Raw genomic sequence first — 13,593 nt, 5'->3', positions numbered from 1 at the left:
TTTGTAGCACCACCCATGTTTGATTGTATGTATGTCGGTATGTCTTATATTGGCAAAAATATTTGCCAATCTTTTGACGCTCCTTACCAAGTGCAATGAATGTTAAAGCTGTGACTCAAAGGGGAAACACATGGTTTCAATACATGCTTTCCTATTGAATGCCTCTGATATTCCATGCAAAGTCTGAGAGAATCCCAAGATTGTGCAAAGCTGTCATCAAGGCAAAGGGTAGCTATTTGAAGAATCTCATATATAAAATATATTTTGATTTGTTTATCACTTTTTTGGATACTACATGATTCCATATGTGTTATTCCATAATTTTGATGTCTTCACTATTATTCTACAATATAGAAAATAGTAAAAAAATAAAGAAAAACCTTTAAATGAGTAGGTGTTCTAAAACTTTTGACCAGTAACGTAAATATACAGTACTAGTCAAAAGTTTGGACACACCTACTCAAACCCTGGAATGAGTAGGTGTGTCCAAACTTTTGACTGGTACTGAACATATATATATACAGTATATATATACAGTTGAAGTCGGAAGTTTACATACACCTTAGCAAAATACATGTTCTGGGATTGATTTGCACTTTTTGCACCAAAGTAAGTTAATCTCTAGGAGACAGAACGCTTCTCCTTCCTGAGTGGTATGACTGCTGCGTGGTCCCATGGTGTTTATACTTGCATACTATATTGTAGAGATGAACGTGATACCTTCACGTGTTCGGAAAATGCTCCCAAGGATAAACCAGACTTGTGGAGGTCTACAAACAATTGTTTTCTGAGGTCTTGGCTGATTGCTTTTGACTTCCCCATGATGTCAAGCAAAGAGGCACTGAGTTTGAAGGTAGGCCTTGAAATTCATCCACAGGTACACCTCCAATTGACTCAAATTATGTCAATAAACCTATCAGAAGCTTCTAAAGCCATTACATCATTTTCTGGAATTTTCCAAGCTGTTTAAATGAACAGTCAACTTAGTGTATGTAAACTTCTGACCCACTGGAATTGCTATACAGTGAATTATAAGTGAAATAATCTGTCTGTAAACAATTGATGGAAAAATTAATTGTGTCATGCTCAAAGAAGATGTCCTAACCGACTTGCCAAAACTATATTTTGTTCACAAGAAATTTGTGGAGTGGTTGAAAAACGAGTTTTAATGACTCCAACCTACGTGTATGTAAACTTCCGATTTCAACTGTATATATACAGTTGAAGTCGGAAGTTTACATACACCTTAGCCAAATATATTTAAACTCAGTTTCTCACAATTCCTGACATTCAAGCCTCGTAAAAATGATCTGTCTTAGGTCAGTTAAGATCACCACTTTATTTTAAGAATGTGAAATGTCAAAAAAATAGTAGAGAGAATTATTTATTTCAGCTTTTATTTCTTTCATCACATTCCCAGTGGGTCATAAGTTTACATACACTCAATTCGTATTTGGTAGCATTGCCTTTAAATTGTTTAAATTGGGTCAAACATTTCGGGTAGCCTTCCACAAGCTTCCCACAATAAGTTGGGTGAATTTTGTTCCATTCCTCCTGACATGACTGGTGTAACTGAGTCAGGTTTGTAGGCCTCCTTGCTCGCACATACTTTTTCAGTTCTTCCCACAAATTTCTATAGGATTGAGGGCAGGGCGTCGTTATGGCCACTCCAATACCTTGACTGTGTTGTCCTTTTTGTCAATAACAGATGCGCAATGTTTAATATTAAAGAAGTCTCGAGGTATTACTTGCCGGAGGTAGAGTACCTTGTGATAAGCTGTAGACCACACTATCTACCAAGAGAGTTCTCATCTATATTATTCATAGCCATCTATTTACCACCACAGACCAATGCTGGCACTAACACCGCACTCAACCAACTCTATAAGGCCATAAGCAAACAAAAAATGCTCATCCAGAAGCGGCGCTCCTAGTGGTCGTGGACTTTAATGTAGGCAAACTTAAATCAGTTTAACCATTTTTTTTTACAAGCATGTCACATGTGCAACCAGAGGAAAACAAAATGTAGACCACCTTTACTCCACACACAAAGATGCATACAAAGCTCTCCCCCGACCTCCATTTGGTAAATCTGACCATAATGGAAGTGGTCAGATGACGCGGATGCTACGCAACAGGACTGTTTTGCTAGCACAGACTGGAATATGTTCCAGGATTCATCCAATGGCATTGAGGAGTATATCACCTCAGTCATTAGCTTCATCAATAAGTACATTGATGACGTCATCCCCATAGTGACCGTACGTACATTTCCCAACCAGAAGCCATGGATTACAGGCAACATCCGCATCGAGCTAAAGGCTAGAGCTGCCGCTTTCAAGGAGCAGGACACTAATCAGGAGGCTTATAAGAAATCTGGCTATGCCCTCAGACAAACCATCAAACAAGCAAAGTGTCGATAAAGGATTAAGATTGAATCCTACTACACCGACTATGACGCTCGTCGGATGTGGTTAGGGCTTGGAAACTATTACGGACTACAAAGGGAAACCCAGACGCAAGCTGCCCAGTGACGCGAGCCTACCAGATGAGCTAAATGCCTTTTATGCTTGCGTCGAGGCAGGCAACACTGAAGCATGCACGAGAGCACCAGCTGTTCTTTATGACTGTATGATAACGCTCTCGGTAGCCGATGTGAGCAAGACCTTTAAACAGGTCAACATTCACAAAGCTTCGGGGCCAGACAGATTACCAGGACGTGTACTCCAAGCATGCGCGGACCAACTGGCAAGTGTCTTCACTGACATTTTTAACCTCTCCCTGACCGGGTCTGTAATACCTACATGTTTCAAGCAGACCACCATAGTCCCTGTGCCCAAAGAAGCAAAGGTAACCTGACTAAATGATTACCGGTCGGTAGCCATGAAGAGCTTTGAAAGGCTGGTCATGGCTCACATCAACAGCATCCTCCCGGATACCTTAGATCCACTTCAATTCGCATGCAATCTCAATCGTAGTCTACACTGCCCTTTCCCACCTGTACAAAAGGAACACCTACGTGAGAATGCTGTTCATTGACTACAGCTCAGCATTCAACACCATAGAGCCCACAAAGCTCATCATTAAACTAAGGATCCTGGGATTAAACACCTCCCTCTGCAACTGGATCCTGGACTTCCTAATGGGCCGCCCCCCAGGTGATAAGGGTAGGCAACAACACGTCTGCCACGCTGACCCTTAACACTGAGGCTCCTCAGGGGTGTGTACTTAGCCACCTCAATAACTCCCTGTTCACACACAACTGCGTGGCCAAACACGACTCCAACACCATCATTAAGTTTGCTGACAACAAAACAGTGGTAGGCCTGATCACAAACAATGATGAGACAGCCTTTAGGGAGGAGATCAGAGAACTGGCAGTGTGTTCTCAGGACAACAACCTCTCCCTCAATGTGAGCAAGACAAAGGAGCTGATCGTGGTCTACAGGAAAAGGCAGGCCGAACATGCCCCCATTAACATCGACAGGACTGTAGTGGAGCGTGTCGAGAGTTTCAAGTTCCTTGGTGTCCACATCACCAACGAAATATCATGGTCCAAACACACCAAGACAGTCGTGAAGAGGGCACAACAAAACCTTTTTCCCCTCGGGAGACTGAAAAGATTTGGCATGGATCCCCAGTTCCTCAAAAAGTTATACAGCTGCACCATCGAGGGCATTCTGACCAGTTGCGTGACCACCTGGTATGGCAACTGCTCGGCATCTGACCATAAGGCGCTACAGAGGGTAGTGCATACGTCCCAATACATCACTGGGGCCAAGCTTCTTGCCATCCACAAACTATATAATAGGCGGTGTCAGAGGAAAGCCTATAAAATTGTCAGAGACTCCAGTCACCCAAGTCATAGACTGTTTTCCCTGCTACCGCAAGGCAAGCGGTACCGGAGCGCCAAGTCAAGGACCAAAAGGCTCCTCAACAGCTTCTACCCACAAACCATAAGACTGCTGAACAATTAATCAATTCACCGCCGGACTATTTACATTGTTTTGTACACTGCTGCTACTCCCTGTTTATTATCTATGCATAGTCACTTCACTCCTACCTACATTTTTTATTTTTTTTATTTTTTATTTCACCTTTATTTAACCAGGTAGGCTAGTTGAGAACAAGTTCTCATTTGCAACTGCGACCTGGCCAAGATAAAGCATAGCAGTGTGAACAGACAACAACATAGAGTTACACATGGAGTAAACAATAAACAAGTCAATAAACAAGTCAATAACATGTACAAATTACCTCAACTAACCTGTAGCTCCACACACTGACCTGGTACCGGTGCCCCCTTGTATATAGCCTCGTTATTGTTATGTTATTACGTTACTTTTTTAATAATTTTTACCTAATTTGGTAAATATTTTCTTAACTCTTCTTGAACTGCACTGTTGGTTAAGGGCTTGTAAGTAAGCATTTCACATTTAAATTTTTTATTTATTTTACCTTTATTTAACTAGGAAAGTCAGTTAAGAACAAATTCTTATGGTAAGGTCTACACTTGTTGTATTCGGCGGTGACAAATCAAGTTTGGTTAGATTTTTTTTTGCTGACTCTTGGGTAAAAGTGGAACTGTGTGCCTCAGGAAAAAAAAATCCCCCAGATGTATGCCTAGTTTTCTTCCTATAAGGCCAGCCCATTTCACCATCTCGTATCTCATGTTAAGTCTTTACCATGATTCACTGGTATTTGGAACAAAATCAGCTAGGGCTGTGAACAAGCAGTTGCATGTCAAAACGAAGACAAAAATAAAACGGTGTGGGTGAGACAGATGACATAGAAATGAAGGTTGGGCTGTGACTGAAAACTTCCTGAATTAGCTCAGAGATCTTGCTGTTTGTGATGTCACACTGGCTCTGGCCAGTCCTCAGAGGAAGTCATTCTTAAAGTTAATCTCAAGACGTTCCTCTTTAAACCAACAGAAAAGCCTGAACAGCGGAGACACACAGGAGAGGAGATACATATATGTGGAGGGGAGCATAGACTGCCTTTCAAACCCGATTGTTTTCACACTGACCCCAAAGGCATGACTCAACTGGTGAGTAGTGGATACATATTCTAAATATTTTCAAATGTTAAAACATTGTCATGATTACACGTGTGAGGTGTGTGTTTGAAAGGGATGCCACGACACGACCGATAACTAGATGGTTAAGTTTAATGTCCTCCTTAGACAACTGACACATACACTATTACAATGCTATAACTTGCAATATTAGCTAGCTGTTGTCTTTAGTTGACCTTTAGTTGGCTCTCTCCCTATTTTGATTTCTAGACAAACAATCCTTTTTCTGATTTCCCAGATTTTGTTTATCTCCACCTTTTTGGTTTGATTCCTGTCTTTAAGTTTGTTGTGGGTTTTTCTTTTGTTTGCCTCTTCTTGGGCAAATTTAGTGGCCGCTTATGGGTTGTGTCTTTTATGATCCAGGGTCTTCCAGAACCCCGCCTAAAACCCCACCTGTTTCATTTTGGTTGTTGGTCAGTGACTCTGTTACTTTCCCCTTCTGTTTGAGCGTAATTTTAGGTTTTCTTTGTGGGGAACGTAACAATATATATATAACTATGTTGTTTCGAAATGTGGTTTTCTACATCAAAAGGTAATTTCATCAGCTGTTCATGAAAAATACAGTGTTTACAAGCAAACGTAGCAAGCATTTCCAGTGAACATGCACTGAAGGGAGGAGTCCATTTTGAGCTTAGAACATACATCGTTTAATTCTATGCTGTGTGTTTCTGAATGCATGGCAAGTGAGGCTGGAATATACAAAGAAGTGAAAGGGTGTGTAATATTTCAATTTAAAACAGAACATTGTTTAATTGGAAAAATGGAAAGTCACTGTTTAAATCAAATAAAATGTTATTGGTCACATACACATATTTAGCAGATGATATTGCGGGTGTAGCGAAATGCTTGTGTTCCTAGCTCCAACAGTGCAGTATCTAACAATTCACAACAACACAAACACATCTAAAAGTAAAAGAAGGGAATTAAGAAATATATAAATATTAGGACAAGCAAAGTTGGAGTGCATTGACTAAAATACAGTAGAATAGAATATAGTATATACATATGAGATGAGTAAAGCAGTATGTAAACATTATTATCAGCAGCTACACAGCTGATGCCTGCCGTACTCTTCACTAACACGACTAGAAGCCACTACATCACCGGATTCCTGTCGTAAGCTCTGGACCTTTGCATCGGATCATCGCAGCTGGCTAGCTGCTACCGAGTGGCTAATGCCCTTGTCCCGAAGCTAGCACCAGTTAGCGTCGAGCCATGCGCATCTCCCGGCTAGCAAATTAAATTACTCCAGCTACAATACCTCTTTTGCCAATTGGCCTGGACCCTTTGTCGACACGGAGCCCCGCCGATCCATCACGACTGGTCTGCCAATGTAATTCCGTCCATTGTGCCCTCAACCGGCCTTTGCCGAACGTCGGTGAGGACACTTCTGCTAGCCCCGGCCTGCTATTTTAAAGAACTCCGTGTCTCCCGAGATTTTTGATAAAAACATCCTAAAGATTGATTCTACACTTAGTTTGACATGTTTCTACGAACTTTAATATGACTTTTCGTCTGAACTTTCGCCTGGACCTGCAAGCGCGTCGTCAGTTTGGATTGTGTACTAAACGCGCGAACAAAAGTAGCTAATTGGACATAAATAACGGACATTATCGAACAAATCAAACATTTATTGTGGAACTGGGATTCCTGGGAGTGCATTCTGATGAAGATCATCAACGGTAAGGAAACATTTATCATGTAATTTCTGGTTTCTGTTGACTCCAACATGGCGGTTAATTTGACTATTGTTCTGAGCGCCTTCTCAGATTATTGCATGGTTTGCTTTTTCCGTAAAGTTTTTTGAAATCTGACACAGCGGTTGCATTAAGGAGAGGTGTATCTATAATTCAATGGGTATAACTTGTATTATCATCTACATTTATGATGAGTATTTCTGTTGAAACGATGTGGCTACGCAAAATCACTGGATGTTTTTGGAACTAGTGAATGTAACGCGTTAATGTAAACTCAGATTTTTTTATATAAATATGAACTTTATGAAACAAAACATACATGTATTGTGTAACATGAAGTCCTATGAGTGTCATCTGATGAAGATCATCAAAGGTTAGTGATTAATTTTATCTTTATTTGTGCTTTTTGTGAGTCCTATCTTTGGCTGGAAAAATGGCTGTGCTTATTGTGGTTTGGTGTGACCTAACATAATCTTGTGTGGTGCTTTCGCTGAAAAGCATAATTGAAATCGGACACTTTGGTGGGATTAACAACAAGATTACCTTTAAAATGGTATAAAACACATGTATGTCTGAGGAATTTTTATTATGAGATTTCTGTTTTTTGAATTTGGCGCCCTGCACTTTCACTGGCTGTTGTCATATCGATCCCGTTACCGGGATCTCAGGCCTAAGAAGTTTTAAATAAAGGTTAAATTAAGATATTAAAATGAACATTTCTTAGAAAATACATTTGTCTGTTTCTGTCTTGAACGCATGACCCAGTTAAAAATGTACTTTTTTATGACCCAGTTAAAAATGTACTAATTTTCTCACATTTTCCTTGTTTGTACAGATATTCCCCTGAGATGCTCTGAAAAGCGGAAGAGGTGGACTTTGTGAAAAAAAACGGCAACATCCAACGTTTCCTGGAAGCGAAATCATACTTAATCTAACGATGGCTGAAATGGCTACAATAGCACACGATAACTCTACTGGCAGAGAGAACCAGTCCTTGCACTGCCCATCCGCTCAGAATCTGGTGGCCGACATACTGCCTCCTGTCCTGATTATAGAACTCCTACTGGGGCTGCCAGGCAACGTAGTGGCCCTGTGGATCTTCACTTGCCATCTGAAGATCTGGAGGGTCAACACTCTGTTCCTCTTCAACCTGGTCCTGGCTGACTTCATGCTTCTCATCTGCCTGCCCTTCCGCATTGACAACCTGCTCCGTGGGGAACAATGGGTGTTTGGCGACGCCTGGTGCCGGATCAACCTCTTCATGCTGGCTGTCAACCGTTCAGCAAGCATTGCCTTCATGACTAGCGTGGCCTTCGACCGCTACTTCAAGGTGGTCCATCCGCACCACCGCATCAACCACATGACGTCTACTCAGGCGGGAATGGTGGCGGGGGGCATCTGGGCGGTAGTGATCTCCCTGCGGCTCCCCCTGCTGGCCACCAACCTCCTAGTGGAGCATGGCAACATCTCCCTGTGCCGCAGCTTCAGCTCCTACACCGTGATTCCCCCGGCGATCCTGCTGCACTACATGGTGTTCGTCGGGGAGTTCTTCCTGCCCCTGCTGCTCCTGCTGTTCTGCTCAGCCAGGATCGCCTGCATCCTGCGCCAACGGCAGCTGGACAAGGTGAAGAAGGTGCGGCGGGCCATCCGGGTGGTGGGGATAATTGTGGCTGTGTTTGTGCTGTGTTTCTTTCCTGGCATCGCCACAGGCCTAGTTTCGCTCTATATCAAGGCATTCAGACCTTGGGACTGTGTCTCCTACAAAATGGCAGGCCAGCTTTTCAGCCTGTCCATTGGCTTCACCTACCTTAACAGTGCCCTGGACCCGGTCATCTACTGCTTATCCAGCTCCATGTTCCAGAACTCCCTCAAGAGCTCCATCAATAAGATGGGCCTGGTGGAGTTGAGGCTGAGCCGACGGGGAAGCATGGCCAGCGATGGGTGAGGGGAGATGGGGTGAGGGAGGCAACTCTGGCCTTTTCCTCCAGAGACAGGCCCCACCTTCTAGAAGGCCCTAATAAGGAGAACATACTCATGACAGTGAATTGAATGGAGACTAGACAGAGGAATTTTACAGCTGTAATTAACAAGCCATATGTTATATTCAGAAACATTTCATAGCTACAGTGTGGCAAAAAAGTATTTAGTCAGCCACCAATTGTGCAAGTTCTCCCACTTAAAAAGATGAGAAGCCTGTAATTTTCATCATAGGTACACTTCAACTATGACAGACAAAATGAGGGGAAAAAATCCAGAAAATCACATTGTAGGATTTTTTATGAATTTATTTGCAAATTATGGTGGAAAATAAGTACTTGGTCAATAACAAAAGTTTATCTCAATACTTTGTTATATACCCTTTGTTGGCAATGACAGAGGTCAAACGTTTTCTGTAAGTCTTCACAAGGTTTTCACACACTGTTGCTGGTATTTTGGCCCATTCCTCCATGCAGATCTCCTCTAGAGCAGTGATGTTTTGGGGCTGTTGCTGGGCAACACGGACTTTCAACTCCCTTCAAAGATTTTCTATGGGGTTGAGATCTGGAGACTGGCTAGGCCACTCCAGGACCTTGAAATGCTTCTTATGAAGCCACTCCTTCATTGCCCGGGCGGTGTGTTTGGGATCATTGTCATGCTGAAAGACCCAGACACGTTTCATCTTCAATGCCCTTGCTGATGGAAGGAGGTTTTCACTCAAAATCTCACGATACATGGCCCCATTCATTCTTTCCTTTACACGGATCAGTCGTCCTGGTCCCTTTGCAGAAAAACAGCCCCAAAGCATGATGTTTCCACCCCCTTGCTTCACAGTAGGTATGGTGTTCTTTGGATGCAACTCAGCATTATTTGTCCTCCAAACACGACGAGTTGAGTTTTTACCAAAAAGTTCTATTTTGGTTTCATCTGACCATATGACATTCTCCCAATCTTCTTCTGGATCATCCAAATACTCTCTAGCAAACTTCAGACGGGCCTGGGCATGTACTGGCTTAAGCAGGGGGACACGTCTGGCACTGCAGGATTTGAGTCCCTGGCGGCGTAGTGTGTTACTGATGGTAGGCTTTGTTACTTGGTCCCAGCTCTCTGCAGGTCATTCACTAGGTCCCCCCGTGTGGTTCTGGGATTTTTGCTCACCGTTCTTGTGATCATTTTGACCCCACGGGGTGAGATCTTGTGTGGAGCCCCAGATCGAGGGAGATTATCAGTGGTCTTGTTTGTCTTCCATTTCCTAATAATTGCTCCCACAGTTGATTTCTTCAAACCAAGCTGCTTACCTATTGCAGATTCAGTCTTCCCAGCCTGGTGCAGGTCTACAATTTTGTTTCTGGTGTCCTTTGACAGCTCTTTGGTCTTGGCCATAGTGGAGTTTGGAGTGTGACTGTTTGAGGTTGTGGACAGGTGTCTTTTATACTGATAACAAGTTCAAACAGGTGCCATTAATACAGGTCACGAGTGGAGGACAGAGGAGCCTCTTAAAGAAGAAGTTACAGGTCTTTGAGAACCAGAAATCTTGCTTGTTTGTAGGTGACCAAATACTTATTTTCCACCATAATTTGCAAATAAATTCATTAAAGATCCTACAATGTGATTTTCTGGATTTTTTTTTCTCATTTTGTCTGTCATAGTTGAAGTGTACCTATGATGAAAATTACAGGCCTCTCTCATCTTTTTAAGTGGGAGAACTGACTAAATACTTTTTTTGCCCCACTGTATGTGGGATACGTACTTGAAATGGCTGAATACCAGTTAGTGTGAAAAAAAGATAGGAAAAAGAATGCAATCGTTCCATCTGAATTTGACATTATTTTCACAACCATGTGATGTTGTAGAACGACATTATGTTTTTGTCTTGATTTACTAATATGTCCGTCAAATACACCATTTCTACCAAATACAGTGTTCATACAGCAAGATGTTTAATCAAATGTATGTGTTGCTCAGTTCTTTATAAAAGTGGTATTTTTATGTGATGTCTGTGCTTAGAGTGATGGTATACTGTACACTGTGTACAAAACATGTTCTTTCCATTACATAGACTGACCAGGTGAATCAAGGTGAACGATTTGATCCCTTATTGATGTCACCTGTTAAATGAACTTCAATCAGTGTAAATGAAGGGGAGGAGACAGGATTTTTACGTCTTGAGACAAATGAGACAGGATTTTTAAGCCTTGAGACAATTGACACATGGATTGTGCATGTGTGCCATTCAGAGGGTAAATGGGCAAGACAAAAGATTTAAGTGCCTTTGAATGGGGTATAGTGTTAGGTGCCAGGCACACTGGTTTGAGTGTGTCAAGAACTGCAACGCAGCTGGGTTTTTCACGCTCAACAGTTTCCCCGTGTGTATCAAGAATTGTCCACCACTCAAAGGACATCCAGTCAACTTGACACAGCTGAGGGAAGTATTGGAGTCAACATGGGCCAGCATCCCTGTGGAACGCTTTCAACACCTTGTAGAGTCCATGCTCGAAATTGAGGCTGTTCTGAGGACAAAAGGGATTGCAACGCAATATTAGGAAGGTGTTCCTAATGTTTTGTACACTGAGTGTATATTTTTCTATCTGGATATTTTGTTCATTTGTGATGAATGAAATGGCAATAAAGATAATCCTGAATGTTATGTAAAATAACTATTTTTATATTCTATTTTCTATTATCTATATTACTTTTATTATGACAGCAGTGTTGGAAAGAGCTCTCAAGGTGTGAATGTCACTGTCCTTTTTTACACCTGTTGTAGCCTGTGCACGTGACAAATAACCTTTGTCATAGAGAGATTGAAGACAGCTCTAAAGTACTTGTCTTCACAACAAGCAAGATGTCTCTACTAGTGTCCTCCAGATACTCAGACAGTCCTGGACCAGTCTCTCTCATCCTCTACTTCCACAGGGCTGAAGCCACAGATGAAGGGCAGCTCTTGATTGCTGCTGGGGGAGACACTTCTCTTCGAAGACTCACATTATCCACACAAAAGTGCTACATGTCATCCTTTGTTGCACAGCACCTGGTAGCAGCGAGGGAACTCAATCAATGGCTGGAGGTGTAATTACCGCTGAGCTACCACTGCTGTGCCAACGTGTGACTCTGACATGTGGCTTACTGGGACGATGCACGGCAGTGCAAATAGAGGTATTACATGTCTTTATCTCAAGTTTCCGTTATTATTCACAAATTAATTGTTTTGCTCAAATATCTCCAATGCTAATATACAGGGGATTTGGGAGGCTGTCATCTAACTCTTTAATAAGAGAACAAATACAATCCACTGTGATCATGCACACTGTCTAATAGACACGAAAACCAAAGGCTTGGATTTTAACGCAGTGGTTATAAACCTTTTCCTTTCCGGGGACCACCAGATCAGCCATCAAAAGCTCTTGAGGACCACCATGCACAGAACCGCAGAATTATTTTAAACATAAAATATCTTAGTGGGAGTTAAATTTATCAGTGAATGTAACATATTAGTTAATGGCTTATTATTACACAAGGATGTTTGTTAAAACATGTAATTACAGTACTTTATATGATTATAAAATGTGTTACTGCCCTGTAAAACTACTGTAGAACATTTACAGTTATACATTTCACTGTAATACGATTTTCGGATCAGTGTATCAGCCTACGTGACATCAAAGAGGGCCAACCAACTCTCTGGTAGAGAATGTAGTGATGAGCACCAAAATTGTCACCCGCAATAAAAAGCAGTTCGCCATAATAAACTGCATCTCGCGGCTTTATTGAAGTGGCAGCTGCGTTCATCCAGGGGATGTCGCCATAGTCTAGGACCGATTGGAATGTCGACTGAATAATCTTCCTTCTACTATTTAGCGAGAGGCAGGACCTTTTTATTTTATAGAAGAAAAGCCCATTTTTATTCTCGGCTTCTTAACTGACTCATCAACAGCTTTTCATCTATCCAGATGCTCAGGTATTTGTAAGCAGGGACATGATCAATAAGGAAAACATCCAAAGTACATATGCTTAAGTCATCAGTTACTTTTATGCGCTTTAGAGAACAGCATGTACTTAGTTTTACCTGCGTTCAATACTCATTTCAGGTCAATAAAGTGTTATATTATACAATGAATGCAGACTGTAGTTCAGATAGAGCCTGGTCGACTGTGGGGGAAATAGCATACAACGACAGTATCGTCAGCATACAAGTGCAGGTTACAATTTCTTTACAGACAAGTCGACATTGTTAATGGAAACAGTAAAAAGTACAGGACCCAAAATCCACCCCTACAGGACACCTTTTGTAATATCCAGGAAACTTGATTTAACGTCATCAGTAGACACACATTGAGTTCTATCTGTCAAGTCATTTTTAAACCAGCAAGCTGGTCGAGGCCAATTGAGGGAAGCCTCTGAATTTGCAATGAGTGATCAACAGTATCGAAAGCCTTTGACAGATCAATAAAGAGAACAGCACAATGTAACCACATCATTTATAACTAGGGATGCAGCAGAGAGAGTACGATGTATGACCTGGTCTAAAACCTGAAATATATACATTAAGAATACATTATAAAGATAAGAAAGATCTTAGCTGTGAATTACTTAGGATTCTCATTTTTAAGCAAGGCAAGAAGTTTAAAAATAGGGCGATTATTATTTTGATCACAAGGGTCATCACCTTTGTGAAGGGGGAGTACATGGGCCACCTTCCAAACCTTGGGGATAGTACCAGATATAATCATCATGTTAAAAATATGGGTTAATTGATTCAGCAATTAGGGGGGGGCAGAGAGCTGCATAAAAAATGGATGAAGCAGATCAACCCCAGTGGATTTTAAGCAAGGCATCTACCAC

At 41.7% G+C, this 13,593-nt stretch overlaps 1 protein-coding gene across 1 annotated transcript; it reads left to right on the top strand.

Annotated features, from left to right (window-relative positions):
- The first annotated feature begins 490 nt into the window (after positions 1 to 490).
- Positions 491 to 11,385, top strand: LOC129852836 (hydroxycarboxylic acid receptor 2-like). Its single transcript, XM_055918479.1, has 2 exons — positions 491 to 5,050; positions 7,610 to 11,385. The coding sequence occupies exon 2, from the start codon at positions 7,712 to 7,714 to the stop codon at positions 8,717 to 8,719; it is 1,008 nt and encodes a 335-aa protein (XP_055774454.1). The 5' UTR covers positions 491 to 5,050; positions 7,610 to 7,711; the 3' UTR covers positions 8,720 to 11,385.
- Positions 11,386 to 13,593: the final 2,208 nt, after the last annotated feature.

The sequence above is a fragment of the Salvelinus fontinalis genome, chromosome 1 (genome assembly GCF_029448725.1).
Source record: "Salvelinus fontinalis isolate EN_2023a chromosome 1, ASM2944872v1, whole genome shotgun sequence".
In the NCBI taxonomy this organism is placed as follows: domain Eukaryota; kingdom Metazoa; phylum Chordata; class Actinopteri; order Salmoniformes; family Salmonidae; genus Salvelinus; species Salvelinus fontinalis.
The sequence above is the reverse complement of the archived record's forward strand: the minus strand, read 5'-3'. Positions and strand labels throughout refer to the sequence as shown.

Excerpts from the sequence above, each read along its gene's own strand:
- LOC129852836 (XM_055918479.1), top strand. The coding sequence starts at position 7,712 with ATGGCTGAAATGGCTACAATAGCACACGATAACTCTACTGGCAGAGAG.